This window comes from Gymnoscopelus microlampas, assembly GCF_963454915.1.
Source record: "Gymnoscopelus microlampas genome assembly, chromosome: 13".
In the NCBI taxonomy this organism is placed as follows: Eukaryota; Metazoa; Chordata; class Actinopteri; order Myctophiformes; family Myctophidae; genus Gymnoscopelus; species Gymnoscopelus microlampas.
In genome coordinates this window covers 19,048,670-19,069,975 of record NC_139950.1, presented here as the reverse complement: position 1 = coordinate 19,069,975, position 21,306 = coordinate 19,048,670, and the positions used below count along the sequence as shown (strand labels likewise).

Sequence of the window (21,306 nt, the reverse complement as noted above, 5' to 3'; positions counted from 1 at the left end):
GAGATTAGAACCCCCGGCATGATCCGTCTCTCTCTCCCTCTGCTTTCTGGATAGCAAGGGTCAGTATCTGGGAGTCTTCAAGTCTTTATCATGCATTTCCGGGACCAATGGTGCTAATGATATCAACACGCACGCACGCACGCACGCACGCACGCACGCACGCACGCACGCACGCACGCACGCACGCACGCACGCACGCACGCACGCACGCACACACCCTCGCACACTGTAGAGGTTTCACCATGTGTTCTTCATAGAAATTAAGAACTGAATGGTAGCCAAATGTTGGGGAGACCTACCTTGGAGATGTCTGCTTCGGTAATGGTCTTTTGGTTTCGTAGGGTGGGCCCTGGCGTTGCCGTCACACTTTGGCTGTTCATATCTGTGTCGGAGCACAGAGGAGCAACAGAACAAACCAAAGCAAAACAGGTGATTATTTTGGCACTGTTTGTAATGAATAGATCAGAGAAGAATCCCTGTGTGAAATCTGAGAAGGACCCTGTGTTTTCAATTACCCCCGTGGAGTTAAATCTCTGGGATTAAAAGTATGTTCAGAGGCAAACTGCTCCAAAGATCGAGCCAGGAATAGGAAGGCTGGTATTAACACACACAACGGACAGAGTACACAGTAAAATCCAGTGTGTTCATTTAACCCGTAAGGGTCCCAGTTAAATGAATCCTCCGGAATTTACTGTGTAAGAGCGAGGGAAAGGGAGGGTGCATAATCATACAAGGCAGAAAAGAATGAGGGGTTGGGATACAGACAGACAGATAGACAGACAGACAGACAGACAGACAGACAGACAGACAGACAGGGAGCGTGGGACACAGGGAAGCTTTCATGGCCCCCCTCTGAGAGCCAGCGGAGCCCTGATTGCTGCTGGGCAACCGGGCCAAGAACTGGGCCGGCACAAGGGAAGAGAAGGGGGAAAATCCACGCTTACATACTGTATGTGTGCTAATGCGCTGTCTGGCAGTCTGCCTGGGGCCGTGTTAATCTGATACCCAGCTCTCAATAAAACTGTACCCACACACACAAGTGCCCCCCACTCCGCCCGCCTGAATGACCCTTGCCCTGCCACTCACGCTCCCACCGAGTCGCACTGTGGCATCCGCCATGTACGCTGTTGGATGTCAGATTTCTTTTTTAATTGGATTATTTGAAAATAAAACAAATTGATGTATAATCCTGTGGTGAGTTTATGTGACTTTCTGGTGGATTTGCGTACAGACCTGGGACACACAGGCAGTGCTACTTGTCCATCAGTAGGTGTCCTGCCCAACATCAGGGTCGACATTTTTCAATGGAAGAGTAGGGAGACCACCTCCAACCACTGCAGATGTACTAGTTATATATTGTAGTAACATACTCTACCATACATATTGCTTAAAATAAAGCTAAATTCATTCAAATAAATTCCGGATTGCCGCTTTAACACAATCAAAATCATTTCTAAAAGGTCTGTAACTCTGAGTGTACAAATGGAACCAAATGGACCTGTTCCATTTGTACACTCTCAAAGTTGAATAAACACTGACGGTGTAGATCGGGGAGATATAAAATAAAAAGTGAATAAAATGAGGGTCCGTGGCCTAATGCATATGAAATTGGGGGTCCTTGAAATTCATAAAGATTGAGAATCCCTCCAGTAGATGTAATGTCTCTTACCTGGTGGAGGTGCCGGGGATGGGCCGGCCTGTGTCCACCAGCACACACCAGCAGTAACCAGTGGAGGGGTGGCACTGCACTGGCTTGTAGAGCCCTCCGTGGGCACAGTCGGGGACGAACACCGCCTCGTTCTTGTGCTGCCTCGCCTCCTCCTGGGCAGACTGCTGCTCCTGGTCGCATGAGGACGCTGCAGAGGGACAGGGGGATGTGAGTGGATGCGTACAATTGCATACATACAGTACACTTACACACACACACACACACACACACACACACGCGCGCGCGTAGACACACATGCTACCCACATGTGCAGACACATACATACGCCACATATGCGTGCCTAAATAGACGCATGCATGTGTGCGTGGGTGGGCAAGCACACACACACACATGCACACATATTCACACATGCATGCATGCTCCCACACCGTGGGTCAGCCCTGCAAAGATAGAATTCACTTTAGGTGGTCTGGTTTGCATGTCTCTGCAGATACACACATAACCATCCTCCCACCCACCTACCCCCCCATGTGCACGCACGCACGCACACACACACACACACACACACACACACACACACACACACACACAAACTTAGCGAACACAAGATTTTGTTGAGTGAACACTTGGATTCGCCCCTGAGCAGATCTGGCTGACATATTTTGGATTTCTAAAACCCCTAGATCCCTAGTTATTCATTTCTCTGCATCGTCACACAGACTTCCCACCGCCGTCCCATATGCCTGCTCCTCAAACCCCACAGCAACATCTCTTGGAGCAGTGGTTCTTAAAGTGGGGTCTGGGGACCCCTAGAAGTTTTTGAGGGGGTTCCAGGGGGCTCCCAGCCAAATGTACTAATATAGCATTAAAATCTGTTCAACCACTTTAATCCTACGAAACATTTTAATAACAAAAATCTTGTGTGGGGGGGTCCCTGGGACAAAATATATTCTGACAAATACGTACATATTCATTTGGGGGTCCTTGACATGAAAACGTTTGAGAACCACTGTCTTGGAGGACGAGGCGGTAAGGGTTGGGGTTCACACAAGAGGAGAATCCTGAGTGTTAATTTAACTGGGAGAGTGTACACATGGATCCGAAATGGTCCATTTGTACACTCTCCAAAGTTAAATGTACACACAGGATTTTACTGTAAAGGAGGTCTGGAGGGGGAGTGCCTGGAGACAGTGTGTGTAGACTGCTTTATCAGCCCCCCGTGGCACTGTTTACGGACATTAACGGCCTAATGACTAAGCATGGCTCCCTATGCCCCAAGTTAAGTAAATATTTGGACTCCCAACTGCCCTCTGTTGATGTGACTGACAGAGAGAGAAAGAGAGAAGACAAAGGAGGTGGTCAGCCTCACTCTCACACACACACGCTCTGTCTCTCTCTCTTTTTCTCTCTCTCTCTCTCTCGCACACACACACACACACACACACACACACACACACACACACACACACACACACACACACACACACACACACACACACACACACACACACACACACACACACACACACACAACCACAGGCTAAGTGCAAAGTGCCAGGGATCTATATGTTTACACATTCAAAGTTCCCAGGGAACAATGATGCTTGATGATCCCTTCTTCCCTCTTACACTCGTGTACAGAGAATACCATTGTCTGAGAGTGGAGTAAAGATGGCTCCCGGAGAGGCCCTCACCAGGATCCAATCAGAGCCCTTTGAGCCGCGGCGCGCCTCCACGCTGCCGCACGGCTCTCCAGCGGAGCTTTGAGCTTTAAGACTCCACCGCCTGCCAAGATCGAAGCTGATCTGGGCGGGCCGCTGGGGGCTTTCATCACCCCTGTCTCCCCCGTTTTTTTTCACGGCACCCGCCCCCCGGGCTCGGAAGCAACAGCGGGATTATGGGTATCCCTTTTCTTTGTTTATTTTCATTAGAGATCCCTGCCCACACGAAAGAGCCCAAATGAAATGCGTCCCCGCTTTCTCCACTGGCTCTCTTTGCTCCAGTTCCTCTGTAAGCGCCCCCTTTGTTGGGGAGGGGGGTTGTTAATCGAAAAAACTCGCCCCAATACCCTACAGAGAGCGCTGGTAATCAAAACCATCAACACTGTGCTTTGCAGGCTTTTTTTTTACTGGGTATAAATTATGTTGATGGGCTTTACACACATTTACAAGCACACATGCACAGCGCACACACACATGCACACACACACACCGCTATCTCATCTCAACACTGGCTCCAAAATAGCATTGTTTTATGGTATATGCAATATATTTCCCCGAAGAGGTGACGAGAGGAAAGAGGCAATTGATCCAATCCATGCAATTAGAGTGCATTTACAGTGTGTGCGTGTGCGTGTGCGTGTGTGTGTGTGTGTGTGTGTGTGTGTGTGTGTGTGTGTGTGTGTGTGTGTGTGTGTGTGTGTGTGCGTGTGCGTGTGCGTGTGCGTGTGCGTGTGCGTGTGCGTGCGCGTGCGTTTAAGATGAGCAGGCAGACAAATGGAAGATGCTGAGTGTGTGCCATGTGCTGATAATTACAGCACTGCTACAAAGTGAAGAACCGCAGATAGATTCAGATCCTCAAAGCCTTGCGTTATGCCAACACCAAGATGTATTGGTTTCACAACCCACCATCTGTCCTTAAGAAACAGGAATGGCCTGACTAAACTATGATTGCTCACAGAAGAAGGAAAAAAAAGACAAAGGAGTGTGCTTTTAGTTAAGGTTAGCGAATTCCCGGCTGCCATTGTTTAACCACATGAACCCTAGTTTCTCTATTCTGGGGGCGAATATCCAACAAAAATAGCAGATCTGTGAGCTTGTAGATCGGCTATATTCGGCAAAGAGATTTGGTGTAGAGGGAAAAAGGAGGGGGCCAAGTATAGAACCCTGGGGGACCCCAGTCATAGAAGTATCGGATTTAAGTGGTTTGAATAAAAATGAGAAAATAAAAAACTCACATTGTACTCTGGTTCTGTTGTTCTGTCGGCTACGGACTTGCTCTGTCCATAGGGTGGGGTATTGGGAAATCATATCTGAAAGAAATCACAGAGACAGTTTTATTGGTTTCAGTGGGAAAACACACTCATACATCTAACCCTAAATACTTGGCATAGGTTTTCCAATACACACAGATTGCAACATATACATGTCGTGTGTAAATGTGACTACTGATTTGAAGGTATAAAAACTACCTTGTGGAAAAGCATATGATGCTGAAATCAACAATTATAAGCAATTTATACAACAGGTAGTTTGAGCCGAGCAATCCCATTGGTCGAAGATGCTTTGCAGCTGCGTATAATGCTATCCTATAGCAATACTGCCAGTGGCGTAGCCAATGATTTTTCTCGATGTCTCGCAATTTTCTTTCTCTTATTTACACTCCTTTGAATAAAACTTCTCAGTCAGTGCCTATGGCTTGGTAAACACTATATAAAACCCCTAATGCCCGTAAGAGGACGTTCTTCACTGTGATTATGGGCACTTTGGTGGCACCTCATACCTATTGCATCACTTTAATAACCATAATTGTGGTAAAGAACATCTTCTCAGCTGTCATTGCGATAATAACCTGGAATGGCCTCTCGGACAAGCACTCACCTTCTTCATCTACGGCGGGCTGTGGTTCCACCACAAGGCCGGCGGACTCATCTGCATTTAGAATGGAGAATATTTGCAAGGAGACTACAATTACAAGAGTAAGGTAGACTTATGAAAACTTATCTATGTGGGATTTTGCACATTGCCCGGCCAGGAGGGATTGGGGGGTGGGATAGACTGGGTCAGAAAGAGAGGGAGGTGGGTTGAAGACTAAAGGAGGAAGAAACAGTGAGAGGGAAAGAGGTACTATAGGGGGAAGATCACAGTGTCTGGAGTGGCTGCACAGTAGGTTAATGTAAGTATAGTGGTCATAGATCCCCATACGTTCACTTGAGAGAAAGAAAACATGGTTTACATATGCTGATGGAAGAAAACATGAATGAGTTAGTTCACCACTTTCAACCTCCTGGTGTCCCTATTATAGACATGTCATAGGTGAACATTTTCAAAGATTTTCAAAGATATAGCGGAATAGAAGAAAATAGCAAAAAGTTACAGATCTTCAAGCTCATGACACACTGTGAGCTTGTAGATAAGCTATTTTCTCTATTTGTCATGCAAATAAGTATATAGAGCTGAAGTAGTTAAGCTGAATGAACAGAGGACAGGGCCAGGTGTCATTCTTCCCTGTCCCCTGGTCAATAAAGTGACAGTGTCATGAGGACGGGACACGAGAGGAGGCGTGCGACGGCTGAGGAATGCAACATCCAGGGCAGCACACATGTTTGAGATGTACCAATTAACAGTGGCAGGGTTGGGGCACAGTCAGTGTTTATTTGGTCTCTGTTTGTTTGTTTGATTTGTGGTGAGAGGGAGAGAGGGTTGGAGGGCCTGGGCTGGTTACTGTACAAACCAACGGCCGCAGGTGTGGTTAACCTCAGTGAGGGTCAAACAGTCTGCTCACAGATCCCTTAATGCACTTATTCAAGGCGTCACTGGAGACCCTGCTGAGTGGTTCCACAAACAGGGATTAAAACGTAGCCCTGAACTAAAATATCTTGTCTTTCCAACGCAAACCGCCATCAAGAAGCCAGGGCTAATTTAATTTAACTTAATACGTGTTTGTGATGCCAGCCATTTATCTGCTCAAACCACCTCCGTAGGAAAATACATATACACCCACCCAATGCGACTGACTCACAGTGAAGACGGTCGTGTCATTTCTTTTTTTAACTCATGGAAATGCCATCTAAAAAAAGGATATTCATGATTTGGATTTATGATATACCACTAATGGTCAATCTTTGCCCCTGTGGCATTTTTACATGGCTGTAACACCTCTTTAAACATCTGCCAGGAAGCCGTCATGCTATTTGTGGTCACACAGTATTTAGCTGCAATGTCATTCTTCAGTCACAAATGTTTCCAAAATGCCAGTGAATCCATCAAGACTGACACTTGAAAAAGCCTGTGCATGGAGACGAGCTCTGTGTTCGATGACGCGCCGTTATCCTGCTGATAGGTACACTTGACAGAAGGACACACCTAGGAGAGCTAGAATGTCTACTGAACCAAAGCATCAGTGCAATCACTTTGTATTTGCAGGACTGCTGGGACACCACACATGTACAGTTGATTTTGCTTTTCACCACACTGTTTATCCAAGCAGCTCAGATTGAACCACAAGCCCTGCCATGCCCACCCCCCCACCTCTCTCTCTCTCTCTCTCTCTTTCTTACTTCCACCACCCTTCCCTCTCTCCATCTGTTTGAGTGTTTGGACACAAAATGTTGCATTCCCAGTTGATCTATGTGTAACGAGCTGGCAAGGTTCAGGCAGACTTCTAAACCCGAGTTTGTTTACAGTGAGGGAGGAGCCGACATGAATGTCACACAGAGAGGAATAACCCAAATGTTGCAAACATACCACACACACACACAGCACACACACACACACACACACACACACACACACACACACACACACACACACACACACACACACACACACACACACACACACACACACACACACACACATGCTCAGATCCACAGAACGACACAAGGCCTGGAATCAATCGGAACCTCCCAAATTACTCTGCTCTGCAAAAGATGAGGGCATGGTAAACAGTTATTGGACCAGCACCCCGGTAGAGCTTAGTGATTGTATAGCTAGAAGAGGACAGTCACTCATCCATGGCTGAGATACAGTGGGGTGGGGGGAGAAAGAGAGTGACAGACACAGTGTGGAATAGAGAAGGAACGTTAGTGCTTCCTGGTATCTGAAAACAATTTCCGCTGAAAGAGAGATGTGGTGAAAAAAAGACAGATTTGTGTCAGAGAATGAGAGTGTGTGATAAACGAAGTATCCTTTGACTGTGATGCTCAATTTATTCTCCGTCACATGACGTAGACGTGCGTTGAAAATAGCACATCTACAAGCCCACGACAACGCGCCGTGCACGCAACGCGTTGGGAGCCTGTAGATCGTCCGGGGCTTGTAGATAGGCTATTTTTGTTTTGTAGATCTTGTGAGCACGAAGTCTAAATCAGGCTTACGGGCTTCAGCTTCTCTGGCAAGAGACAGCGAACAAGAAGCAGTGTGTGTGTGTGTGTGTGTGTGTGTGTGTGTGTGTGTGTGTGTGTGTGTGTGTGTGTGTGTGTGTGTGTGTGTGTGTGTGTGTGTGTGTGTGTGTGTGTGTGTGTGTGTGTGTGTGCGCGCGCGTGCGCGCGCGCGCGTGTGTGTGTGTGTGTGTGTGTGTGTGTGTGTGTGTGTGTGTAAATGCTCGCTGCAGCCTCTCTCCTCTGAATCATATCCAGTAACAGACTGCTTTTCATATCAGCCCCAGGGCTGCTCTTTCTCTCAATTGACAAAATATTGGAGCGGCAAGCCTTAACAGGTGAGCCACACTGCTCTTCATACACATTCACCACCAACACAGGTGCAAGCAAACACAGACAGGCATACAAATGCGTGTGCGCACACATGTGCATTGGGCACGATTTCATGTACGCACATGTGCATGCACACACACTCCCACAAACCCGCCACGCACGCACACACACACACACACAGGCGCGCACTCGCACACACACACACACACACACACACACACACACACACACACACACACACACACACACACACACACACACACACACACACACACACACACACACACACACACACACACACACAGATGTATTGCAGACAGATACGCAAAAGAGATTTTTGTTTCTTCAAAGTGCTCACCTGCTTTTCCTGGTTCCCTTGTGCTAGCTCTCTCTGTTTTTGATCCTACAAAGTGGTGTTTAGGTGTTACAGTTAGTGGACATTTTACCCCAGCACATGTACATCATAATTAATTAGACAAGATTACTCAAATTTGCACTGCACTGCTCTTAGGAAGAGCTCTTGCACACTTTTGTGAGATAACATAGCTAACAAGCAAAGTTAGCAAGAGGACCCCAGAAACAAATATGTCACTGTTGCATTGTATTTTCTGTTACATACGCGAACAGTTATTTCTACTACTACTGCCACTATTTTTGTTGCAAACTAGATAGCAACAGCTTCCAAGTCAGTCTCACAGTTACACAGAGTTGGACATGTGGCATTGGTTATTTGATTGTTTGGCAGACACCGGTCTCTCTACGCTCGCATTCCTCACCATTTAACCACTTGAACCCCAGCATCCATATTCTGGGGAGACATTAGCCAAACATAGCCAATCTACAAGCCCACAACGCGTCACACTGTGACGCGTTGTGGGCTTGTAGATCGGCTATGTTTGGTAAAGAGATTTAGTGTGGAAGAAAAAAAAAGTGGCCCAAGTACAGAGCCAACTCGGGTCCGTTTCAATAAGTCTAGAGGGTTTAAGTGGTTAAAACGTTGTTGCTCAACTCAGCGAGAGGGATTTTCTACTGGGCTTATTTACATCACAGCCCCAATGCCTTGAGCAACACAGTCTCCCAGGTCCACTTGCTGACCAATTTCCCACAGGGCAACGGATTATGTACCCCACAAAAATGAACATCCAAAGGAATGTGTGACCGGTCACTGCCGTGAATTTGCTCTATCATCATTGCTCAACAAAATTTCAATAAAGCATGTTGTTCACGCACACACACCCAGTAAAATCCTCTGTGTTAAATTAACTCTGACAATGTACAAAGGTAACCAAGTGGACTTGTAACTTAAGGTGTGTCAGTGTACATTTGTACACTCTCTGAGTTACAAATGGATAAATTATGAATGAGGATTTTGCTGTGCATATTATATACCATCTTTACTATGATATAAATGACAATAATAGCATGATGAATTGGGTGTATATTTGTTTTGTAATACATAAACATTTTCAGTTTTAAAGAATAACAATAATTAAACTATCAACGACTATGATGAATCATACATGACACAGAGATGATAAGCTAGATCTACTATTGACATCAATACTTCCCAATACCAATTAACGAGGTTGTGCCTACCTTGGCACCGAGGTTTCTTATTGGCCACTGCTGAGCCACTGATAGGCCGGCCATTGGGGTTAACACACCAGCAGTATCCAGTGTAGCTGTGGCACTGCACCTGGTAGACAAAGCACAGAACACAAGTGTATCTATCTCGCTATAAATTCACAGAATCTCTATGTGTCTGTCTGTTTGCTTGTCCTGGGCATTACTCGGGCGCTCGAGATGTGCAGTGCAGAGTGGCGTTTGGTTGGACAATGGCTTCCGAGAACTTCAAAAACACTGATGTCTGACCACTGATGGTGTTTTTCTGGGGGGTTCCCTGATTGGCCAACCCGGCTTCATGGATTGGTGGAGCTTTGGTTTACATTTGTGTCGCTGCACCAATATACAGTAAGTGGTGACATACACAATTGAACTCCATTTGCGTGAATGCGAATGGAGTGTACGTCATTTCCACAACGTCAGCAGTTTCTGACGACATCAGGGATCCCTGTATCTCCATATTTAGATTGGTCATGTTAATGGGTACCACCGCACTGGGTACTCTGAGCACGGGTACAACAGGTATTATTACATAAAGCAAGGGGTGGGGTATAATTCCCAACATGCATCGTTCCTGAGTAGGCCAGTGTCCGTTTATAACTGCGGTAACCGGTACCACACTACGTATACTAACAACAGGTACAGCGAGTACTCTGACAACGGGTACAACGAACGGGTACTGCATAGCTGGGGGGCATGCATTCACAACTTGCATCGTTCCCGACATACGTGGTTCCCAAGTAGGCTGTCTAGTTTGACAATAATATAACACATTATCTGAAATATATATAATATAAATATATTTCATTATAATATTTATCTTGGGCGGCCAGCTTAGTGGGTAGAGAGCTTCTACCCCCGGCTCATCCGGTGTCAAAGTGTCCCTGAGCAAGACATTTAACCCCTAACAGCTCCACCTGTGCGCTCATAAGCGCCATCTGAGCAGCCTTCAGCTGGGTGAAGCTGTAAAAATAATTTCCCTGAGGACAGAAAATACTCCCCATTATTAATGTCATGTAACCTTGATGTATGTATTACGGTTGTGTGTAAGTGTTATTCCAAACAGAAAGAGTGATGGTGTGTTTGTGTTACCTCACTGTATGTTCCATCAGGGTTGCATACAGGCACAAAGACCTGAGGGAAGAGCTTCTTGGCCTGCTGCTCTGTGTACTTCTTCTCTGCCACACATCTGGATGTGTCTGAGGAGGAGCACAAATCACTCAAATCTCAGCAACTCATAATCTAATGCATAACCCAAATTATTTTTTTACATTGCTCAACAAGAAGAAAGAAGGATGACACGTTAGTGCAGTCGCCTCACAGCAGGAAGGTCCTGGGTTCAAACCGGACCGGGGCCTTTTTATGTGTAGAGGATGCATGATATCCTCACTGGGGGTTTCTCCCACACCAAAAGACATGCAAGGCACTGGCCTTAGAGCTGGAGCTAGTCCCTGGGCGCTGCTCAGTGGCTGCCCACTGCGTGTTATAGTTAGAACGGGTCAAATGCAATGGACAACATTTCCCCACAGGGAACAATAAAGTCTAACTTAATAACTAACTAACTTCAGGTCAGACAGAGATGCCGAATTTGAAAGAGCAGAGAAATGAAAGGGAAAAAAGGCAGCCAGGAAAGGGACAGAGACAGAAGGGAAACAATTCAAGACTGATCGGAAGTGGCGGATGCTTCTGTGGCTGGGAATAGAACCAACACCCCAGTCTTATTAGGAGCAAATCAGTCAAGGCCGCACTGTGCAGCCCACTGGCCAAGTGGTAAATCCATTACTGTGCTAGGCAGCTCGCACTCTCCTGGAGAACATTCCACTCATCCAAGGAAAGGGCTGATGCACGGGGAAAACGGCCTGGGCTGAGACCTGACCCCCCCCCCCCCACCCCCACCCCCTCCAACATCTCTCTCTCTCTCTCTCTCTCTCTCTCTCTCTCTCTCCCTCTCCCTCTCTCTCTCTCTCTCTCTCCCTCCCTCCCTCTCTGTGCCCCACTCCTCTCCTTCCCCTCTCTCTTCCTAATCTTCGGTCTTCTCTATCGTCTTCGCGTATTCTGTCCTCTCTAAGGTTATAAAAGTGGGTCAGGCACTTTTCACCTCTGCATAGCTGAGGCCCTTTCTTTCCTCACATTGCGTCTCCCGGGCAGAGCCATGGATCATCTTCACTGTCCAGATCTGCTCGCTTCGTCTCACTGTGCCACACCGCAGCCAGCTGTGCAAACTCTCAGGAGATGGTGGACAGCGATGGGACACTTGACGGTAACTTCGAGAGGCACGTTTAGCTGCGATGCTATGCCTGTCTGGCTGGCACGGCCAAATCAAATTAAAACAATGACTCATGGTAGGTTAAAAATAAATGACAAAATTCGCCAGTCTGGTGAGGAGGCTCTGTGTCGCTGGCGTTAGCCCGCGGTAGAATGTCCATTAGAGTCAGGCGGGGAATGCATTGCTGGTTTCTCTCAGTCTAATGTGTATGCATGCGTGTGTGTGTGTGTGTGTGTGTGTGTGTGTGTGTGTGTGTGTGTGTGTGTGTGTGTGTGTGTGTGTGTGTGTGTGTGTGTGTGTGTGTGTGTGTGTGTGTGTGTGTGTGTCATTGTCACTGGTGTGGAGAGAGAGGGCAAGACGCTCAATGTTCACAGAGGAGGGAAACAGGGAGCTCTAATGTTAGCCGCAGTGGAAAACCCATGCGTCGTCCTTCTCCAGAGGGGGGCTGCAACCAGAAAAAAGCAGTCTGGAAAAAATGACAGGACACTTGAATCATCTGAGTCCAATGATAGAAAACAAATGCGGTGCCAGCCTCGCCATCCTTAAACACAAACCCATCTCTGTGCTTTAAGGCAAAACCCCGGCCCTCACGGTTATTTCGGCTGTCGACTCGAGAAACCCCTCTATCACCCCCCCCACCCCCGCCCCCACAGCCTTCCTGAATTGAGGAGTCGGGGACGGGGGGGACGGGGGCGTCTGGGGCAGACTCCCAGACCCAACGTTATTGACGCATTCAATACGACTTTCATGGACTCTTGTCCCTTTCAGCTTCCTAGCTGGAATCCTCCATTCTCTCTCTCCCTGCGCTGTCCACCACATCCAGATGTCCAGCTTCGAGACGTTGCCATAGAGACCCAGTATGGGCATAAAATTGCAGAATGTTTTTCCATCATATGAGAGTTCTCTTTCAGTGGGCCCTGAACGCTCTCTCTCTCTCTCTCTCATTCCCCCTATTAGTGATCTAATATTGTAATGGTTAAGAATGGGGCATTGTCTCCAGTCTGTAGAGCGTTGAAGTAGTGGTATAGAGTTAGTGAGTGGGGCGGAGGTGGGAAGGGGTAGGGGGTGCAGTGTTGGGGTGTATGGGCTCTTCCTTCCAGCACTAGCAACAATGGGGGAGTTTGTGAGCCGCCTGACCTTACTGCCTCTCTGTCACATTAAGGCTTTTCATGTCCAACCCTCCACTCGTCACATGCACACAGGCTTCCACGCCACTATGAATGTATGATATATGGTGAACATCAGCACATTAATTCTTGTCAAGATGTTTCATTCAAGTGCCCCTGACATTGCACTGCTGCATAATTAATTTGAATTCACCCGAGGCCATAAGCCACCATTTCTAATCAATAAGGATGTTGTGGACTCCCTGAGTGCTGCACTGTGTTGGAATGGAAAGAAAAGGAATGTTGAGCAGAGGAAAAATACAAGTAAAGTATGGCTGATGGTAAACAAATATCTGATACAATTAAAGACAAAAAAGAGCAAAGAGCACTGTCAATAAAATGTATTAATTGTAAAAAGGATTATAGTGCAGGATTATGAGCCTAAGCAAATGGCAAAAATGTTTCTTTCTTCGCTCTATGAAATGTGTCAACCCCAGTCACCCTCCCAGGGCTCAAAGAATCAATTATGCTGAAATGAATTTAACCCAGAGGTTTCTGCTGTGAACCCTCCGCGCATTTGAGAGTATCAGGCGGCGCTGAAGCGTGACTCATGACCTGACCTTTGCATGGCCCTCGGATGACCTCCAGCTGGGGGTCGCGGCACTTGGCACGGAGGAACTCGCAGCGTGATGTGAAGGTCCTACCGTCTGAGGCACACAGGGGTTTCCGAGGACCCCCGGTACATTCCATGTTACACTCTTTATCCTGATCCACCCGCAGAAACTGCAACAGTAACAAAATAAAAACAGTGAGAAAGACAAACCATAGGGGATAAGCGGGGGAAGAAAACAGGTTTAATTAAACATTTCCCTGAATCAATGAACTCTGCACTCAAACGGTTTAATCTCCCCCACAGCAGGTGTGATTCTGGAGGGATTTATGAAGTCTAAATACAGGGTGTGATTGGAGCTCATGTAGGGGCAAATGCCTTTTTAAAACATAGGCTAATATTCCAAAAAGTCAGCCACAGGACATGCTGTCCATTGCTACAGCTCATATTGAGTAATTGTCAGTTCCTTTCTGGACCCCTTTATCAGAGGTGCTAAAGCCGGCATAACATCCTCCCATAAATATGTTATAGAGGGCCTGATAAACAACCCAGAGACACTGGGGTGGAGCAGTGCCGTTATAACAGCCTAAAGCCTCATTTATGCTTCATCGTGCAACCGTGTCCCTCGTCACTTTTTCAGTTGAAAATCATTTATTTTCAGGTTAGGTGGGGTTAGGTATATAAATAAGGTTTTAAGAGCTACTGTCAGTCCGTCAGGGAGCGAGCCATGCCGTGCCGTGCTGTGTCTTGTCCCGGTTAAGGGAGGGGGCAGAGGAGGAGTAGGATAAGACTTGAGTGATGCTTCCTCCCTCCTTTTGTCCGTGCCAACACCTGTGTAGGCATTCACCTGGAATCGCTCTGGAGTATGTTTTACTCAACCACGAAAAAAAGAAACAAGGATGCAGACTCCCGGCTGAACGCATCGGATCACCTGTGTCAATGCCGCCATTGTATCTGCCACCGCGGTATGAATCCCGCCCCTCGCCACGGGGGCGGGGGCGGACAGCAAGCTGTGACTGCTACAATGAATGAAAAGGCTGAATGAAATAGCTGCTTGAATAAACGAGATGTCAGGGGGTTTGTCCTGCTACAGTATGAGTGTGGGGTTTTCATAATGTTTGCATGATTCATACATTTGTCTGAAATAATGAGTAATGAATGATGAGAAGGAGACGACCGATTGAGGCCGCCCGTTTTGTGTAGTCTTTCTATCGGTAAGTCACACAGGTGCTGTTTTCTCTCATGCACGTGCGGTGAATACTTTGTCTATAGACTTAACTGTCCTCTCACACTCCTTTGTGCTTTAGAAATGACAATATTTGCATGCATGGATTTTCTTTCTTCAGTTTCCCATGTCTTGTTTTGTACCTCTTTGTTCATGTGCTTTCAGTGATGCATGCTGCGTCTAAGAAAACAGCCGTGAATGCCTTTTCTTTCAACTGTTCACAGACAGACAGACACACATGCTTGCATGTATGTATGTATGTATGTGCGTATACGCTCTCTCGCACGTGCACACACACACACACACACACACACACACACACACACACACACACACACACACACACACACACACACACACACACACACACACACACACACACAAATCTAAAAGGCCAGAGAATCAAAGCCCCCTTTCAAAGGTAGGCCATATAAATCCATTGTAAGTTATTAAATGACAGGGCAAGGCTACCTACAGAGAGAAAAGAGAGACATATCATCCATGCAGAGGGCGGGATTATCACCAATAAAAAAAATTAGCCGTGTCTGACATCTTACAAATGGAGTGAGGGATGGGATGGGGATGGGTAGTGCCTCCCCCCATCCCCTTCAACAGACCCATAACCCCCCACCACCCAAAACCCAAGCCCCCAGCCCTGCATTCATTGAGAGGAGCAGGGCTGCAGGGCTCTATGGCTGCCTGGGTCTTGCTGCACCTGGAAGAGGGGTTGGCTGGGACAACGGCATCGCCCTGGGTGTGTGTGTGTGTGTGTGTGTGTGTGTGTGTGTGTGTGTGTGTGTGTGTGTGTGTGTGTGTGTGTGTGTGTGTGTGTGTGTGTGTGTGTGTGTGTGTGTGTGTGTGTGTGTGTGTGTGCCTGCATGCTGGCGTGCGCGTGTGTGTGCGTGTGTATGGTCGGGCCTCTGTCAGCCCTACTCATAAATCTTCCCTGGAGGAATCAGAGAGGAGAGGCCCGTTGGAACACATCGGAAGAGAGAGAAGCCACTGTTTGGTTTGAATGAATTAAAAAAAAAGAAGAAAAAGAAAAGAAAAGAAAAAAAAAATTATGAGACCTTTCTTCTCTTGGCTGCTGCTTTTGAAACTGATGTGTTGTCAACTTTCTTTCTTTCCACCAATCTTTCAATGGGTGCACTGAACAGAGAGGTGATGGGGAAATAGAATCCTTACAGTCCTGAGTTGGAGACCTGGAGTCATGAGTGAGTCCCAATGGGATATTCGGGCTGTTCAAAGAGCATCCATTTAATATCAAATATAAACACCTGTTATTTCATTGCCCAGTTCTCTGCTCCTTGGTGGTTGGGGCTGGGGGTTTAACATCCCCCTCCTTGTCAACGTCTCTCAGCTTCAGGGATTGTGCGCATCGCTGGTTCTGACTGACAGTGTCCCACAGACACAGACTCTCCCTCTGTCCTCCCACCCGAGTCTGGACATCCCTCCGCGGTGGTGAGTCTGGTGACCTCTCGTCACCCTTCACCCAGTCTTTCACAGCTCACCCCGTCCCATTTGAGGCCAGCAGACATGATGGACTGCTCAGAAAATTGTTTCCGCAGAATACCAGAGCCCTGCCAGGCCACGATCAGCTCTGATAATGCGTAAGTGTGTCCAATGACGCTTGGCGGTCGGCCTCTATCCCCCGCCACTGCCGCAACCCTCACTGACCACCCTAGTGCTCACACCACACCGCTATTATCACTCTCTGTCCCGGCCAGCCAACAGACTGACAACCCAAACACAGCCATTCAGCAGCGCAGCATCCCGCTAGACGTCCACAGTACAACACGCAGCAGAGTGCCAAACGCCCGCCACTCTTTGCCACACAGCTCCAAGAATGAAGCATCCAAATCACTGTTAGCCATGAAATCAGCCACCCATGAAATCAGCCACCCATTCTGCCTGAGAGACGGGCAAATGGCAGCAGATACAGAGCTATTTATTCCATGCTTGCACTTTACCACAGGCGTAGCAGGTTGATGTATACCCCAGTGAAAGGAATACTAGCCTGGCGGAAGGAATACACTAAAGGGGCTATGCTCGATACCGTCATCGAACAGCGCAATCCCTATATTACAGGCTTTAATAGCCTTCATTGGACTGTATTGCCCGTCGGAAATAACACATCATCAACTGAAACGCGTGATTGGTTGAAGATCCATTATTTCTGGCAAGCGACGCTGTTACAGGCCTACGACAACGTGCAAATTAGCCATAATGGTGTGTTGAGGACCTCTTCCTCCCTTTTTGCGCCTAATGGCAGCTAGCTGTCCCGCTGTACATCTCTGTGTGTTTGGCCTGAAGTGATGGATGTGCAAGGCTGGCAAGGCTGCGGCACAGCCCCGTCACTCCCCTGATGTCTCATTCTAAACTCTCATCTCACTGACACCGCAATTGTGCACCCACAGCAACCAGGGCATGGAGTGATGGATGGTCCACTGCCTTGGATACATCCAGCGCAAGTTTCTGCCGCTGATTTACTGTCTGTTCAGATAGAGGGAGAAGAAGAACCCACGCAAGACAGGACACATATTGTGGCTTAAATCCATTTATGGCAGAAATCCTTTTTCTGCTCTCTTTCAATGCCTCTTTCTCTCATTTTGCGTTCTCTCTCTTTGTTCCTCCCTTCTCTTATCCCTTGCTTGATCTTTCTCGGAAGATGCTTTATGCATCTGCTGAAATAATACAATAAGAGGTTGGCAAAAGAATAAGAGAAGGGGGAGACAGAAGGAGTGTAAGGGAGAGTTTTTTTTTTCCCTTTTCCAAGACCAACCGGCATACAAATCAAATCCTATTACCTCCCCCTGGCTCTGCAGCATTGTGGGACTGAATGGAGTGCTGCGGAGGCGAGCCTCCAGCAGAGAGCACATTGAGGGCCGATAAGGGCCTTCTGGACTGAGAGGCCCCCTCTTCCAGCACCCCGTGAGGCCCCTCACACCACAGCCTTGAAGGGTCAATGGGGGCCCCAGCTGAGAGCCGTGGCAAACGTGTTAAATGGCCTTGGCGGGAGTTTCCTCCGTGGACGCTGGGATGCAAAGGGGATCATTAGTTTCCAGCGTGGTGGAAAGGGAAGAAAGTGACAGCCTTTAACCAGGCTATTAACTCAATCAAAGGAAAACGCGTTTAATTGCTGTTAAAGATGTTTAAAAGAAAGACACAGTGGTGTGAAAGGCCACTGATAGTCATGGGAGGATGAACAAGTATTCTCTGTGCAGGTGCACAATTTTAATGAAAGAAGCGCCGGCAATAGAGGCCATATATTATGCTAAAGTGTATTTTAAACAGGTTGGAACAAGAGGCACTCATTGTCCCCATCTTTTTTGCTAACAATTCCAGACTCTCATAAGCCATGGAAAAATTCGGCCTAATGAACAACCTAGGCAGGTTTCCAATATTTTCAGTGGCCTGTTCAACCTCAACTATGCACAAAATATCTGACATATTGAAACAGTTTCTCCAAAACAACCATAACCCATGCTCTCCTGTGTCATTGAAACAAAAAGCCAACAGTCAGTCCAAAAGCCTCTATGAAGGATAAATGCAGTGCTCTGCATGTTATCTCATTTTAGAAATCCTAATGACCTCCAATAGCACAATATGACATATGACATAGATGAAAGTGTATTTCCTTTAATCTATTTAATAGATTGGATTTACATAGGAGAGAAGTGTGCATTGAAATAAATCTCTTATTGTTACAGTCAAATCCACAGTATAGTGGGTTGTGCATCACACCCACACACATTTGAATCCACTGTATCTCAGCACCCTTTACACTGTGTGCTGTGTGGATATCACAAACCATGTCATATCCTAAGACAGCTTCAGTTCAGAAACACAGGCCCATTTATCTCTGCTCGTATCAGTGTGTGTGTGTGTGTGTGTGTGTGTGTGTGTGTGTGTGTGTGTGTGTGTGTGTGTGTGTGTGTGTGTGTGTGTGTGTGTGTGTGCGTGTGCGTGTGTGTGCGTGCGTGTGTCTGTGTGTCTGCGTGTCTGTGGGTGTGCATCGGAGTGGGAATGCAGAGGTGCGCCTGCACAATGCAACACTTCCTCCCACATTCCACAATTCTTAGTGCCGACAGGGATAGAGGTTCTGTGACCCCCTCAACCCCAGGTTAACAACTCATGGCCATTTGTTTCCAATTGGATATTAAGGCATCTTCACACTGCCCATAAATAACGGAGCTGGGGGCGGCGGCTGTCACATCAACCTCTAAATCACGAGGGTAAGCCTCTGACAGTGTGCATTCCTCAGCCACTTCGGCCTCCGCTCTGCAGAACTCTATCATTCCTCCCTTAGCACCATACGTGCACTTGACTGTAGCCATAAAATACTCTTCATCCGCCTCAAAGATGCACGCTGCTTTCTCTTACACATGGGTCCTCTGGGTAGAAATTGATTGACTGACTGCTGCTGCCAGTGCTGGACCTTTGTGCTCTCCTCCTGTAAACAACAGCATTTACTTTGAGACAATAGACCCGCTGATATAGCAGTCTAGTCCCTAAAGAGTGCATTGTCATCAAAGCTATTGGATGGAACCCACGACTGCATACTTTGCCTCTGGGCTTCTGTCTGGCACAACCAAACATGCACAGGACAGAGAGACGGGCAGGCCGGTAAGCAGGCAGCAGGCTGGCTGTGGAAGCAGTCCAGAATATGCTGCTAACAGGCCCATCAACGGCACAAAGACAGGCCAGCAGAGATAACCAGCAGCCCTGCCATCTGGAACTGTCATACGACTCAGACAGACACACCGAGGCTCTGTCAGCAAAGGGAGAGCAGAAACTTGGTTTGCCAAGACAAACTTTGCCACAGAATTGTGTCGTTCCATCCAGAATTTTCTCAGCTATAGACATACAGCAGATAACTTTTTGGGGGGTGAGGGAGACATAAACATTACAAAAATATAAATATCTATTACATATCTAAAAAGAATATATATATATATACATATATACTTGGATCTTATATGTTATTATCACTTAAAAACTATTATTTTATAGCTGAAAGAATAAACACTCAAACATTAAGGAGGGATTGACAAAAAATAACAGAGTACAGGAACTGAATTACATAAAAAACAAATGAATGTGAATTGGTCATGCTTTCTCTTGTGTGTATTTTTTCATTATAGTCAACCACTCCGTTTCATATACCAGCGCCATTACGCACGAAAAGTATAATGCAAATCTTGGCTTTGAAACCTGTTAGGTGCAGATTTTGACTTTAAAAAAAAAGGGCATTCTGACTAAATTCGTGCCCATCCTCCTACCGTCAGAGCGGAGAACTTCTGAGCGCGCCCTGCGCACAGGAGGCAGAGAAGGACCAAGTAGACGCGCATCCTGATGCTGGCTGGCAGTAAAACGTCCCAAATTACGCACGGTCCAAAACTTCACACTATGGTGACTTGGCTTCACCCAAAAAAACAGTGTGTGTATTTAAAATATGTCGAAAAGTAAAAAATAATAAAAATCCAGAGTATTCCGTTAATGCCAGTGGTGGAAAAGCCTTGTTGGGGACTATTCGTCTCCTTCCTTGGTCGACCAAGACGTTTGTGTAGAAACTCTTATTTCTGGCAATACGATAAACCCCCTGCGTCCTGACCTTTTCCCTCCCTAAATGTCTCTCCCTTTCTGCTTCTCTCCAATTCCACTTCTTTTACTCCACACCCCCTCCCTCTCCTCGTATTCTGTGGACTAGATCCCTTATCGGATGCAGGCAGGCAGCTCCTTGCCGGTAGGTAGGTGTACGTTTTGAAGGAGTACGTCTGCTGCTGGTAGCTAAAGGCAAACACGACAGGTATTCTTTTCTTCCCTCTCCAGACCACAACAAGTCATCCTTTTTTATATAATATAATGCCTGGGTATGAAATTCGCTTGGCAATGGAAGGTGATCATCAGACATATACCGACTCGAGAGGGTATGATGAAGGGATGATAGTTAAACGCAGTCTGGGCTTTGAGCCTTGAAGTCCATCTCATATAAAGCTTCAACTCTCCCTTTCTCAGCGCATGCACACGCGCGCGCACACGGACGCGGAGCGAGAGTATAGTGCGAGAGCAAGCAAGAAAGAAAGAGAAGATTGCACAATTTGCACACAATGTGTATATATTGTATAATAAATAAACAACACAAAAAAAATATTTGGAGGTGGATAAATTAGAAATGAAAGAGAATATGAACATTATATCTCACGAAAACCTTTGTGGAAAAAGAAAAAAGTCAGGTAGGTACAAAAAATAAAACCTAATCTATATCGACCATCATCTGAGTTGTGACAAAAATAAATACATCATGTAATTTATTAGGCACAGCAGAGGTCAGTACTGATGTCACACGAAGAACCACATTTCTCCACAATTTC

At 46.8% G+C, this 21,306-nt stretch overlaps 1 protein-coding gene across 4 annotated transcripts in view; it reads right to left on the bottom strand.

Annotated features, from left to right (window-relative positions):
* smoc2 (SPARC related modular calcium binding 2) overlaps window positions 1-20,915 on the bottom strand; it is a 29,834-nt gene extending 8,919 nt beyond the window's left edge. Inside the window, exons 1-9 of one of the 4 annotated variants that reach the window (XM_084075704.1) lie at window positions 20,215-20,915; window positions 13,718-13,880; window positions 10,818-10,924; window positions 9,699-9,798; window positions 8,461-8,505; window positions 5,269-5,352; window positions 4,626-4,700; window positions 1,671-1,856; window positions 300-404 (exon numbers count right to left, since the gene is read on the bottom strand). In XM_084075704.1, coding sequence (XP_083931830.1) covers window positions 300-404; window positions 1,671-1,856; window positions 4,626-4,700; window positions 5,269-5,352; window positions 8,461-8,505; window positions 9,699-9,798; window positions 10,818-10,924; window positions 13,718-13,880; window positions 20,215-20,283 — 934 coding nt within the window. In that variant the 5' untranslated portion in view covers window positions 20,284-20,915. Of the gene's footprint in view, window positions 1-299; window positions 405-1,669; window positions 1,857-4,625; window positions 4,701-5,268; window positions 5,353-8,460; window positions 8,506-9,698; window positions 9,799-10,817; window positions 10,925-13,717; window positions 13,881-20,214 lie in introns of all 4 variants that reach the window. The other 3 variants (XM_084075706.1, XM_084075705.1, XM_084075707.1) reach the window with 3 other exon arrangements.
* Between the last annotated feature and the right edge of the window lie 391 nt (window positions 20,916-21,306).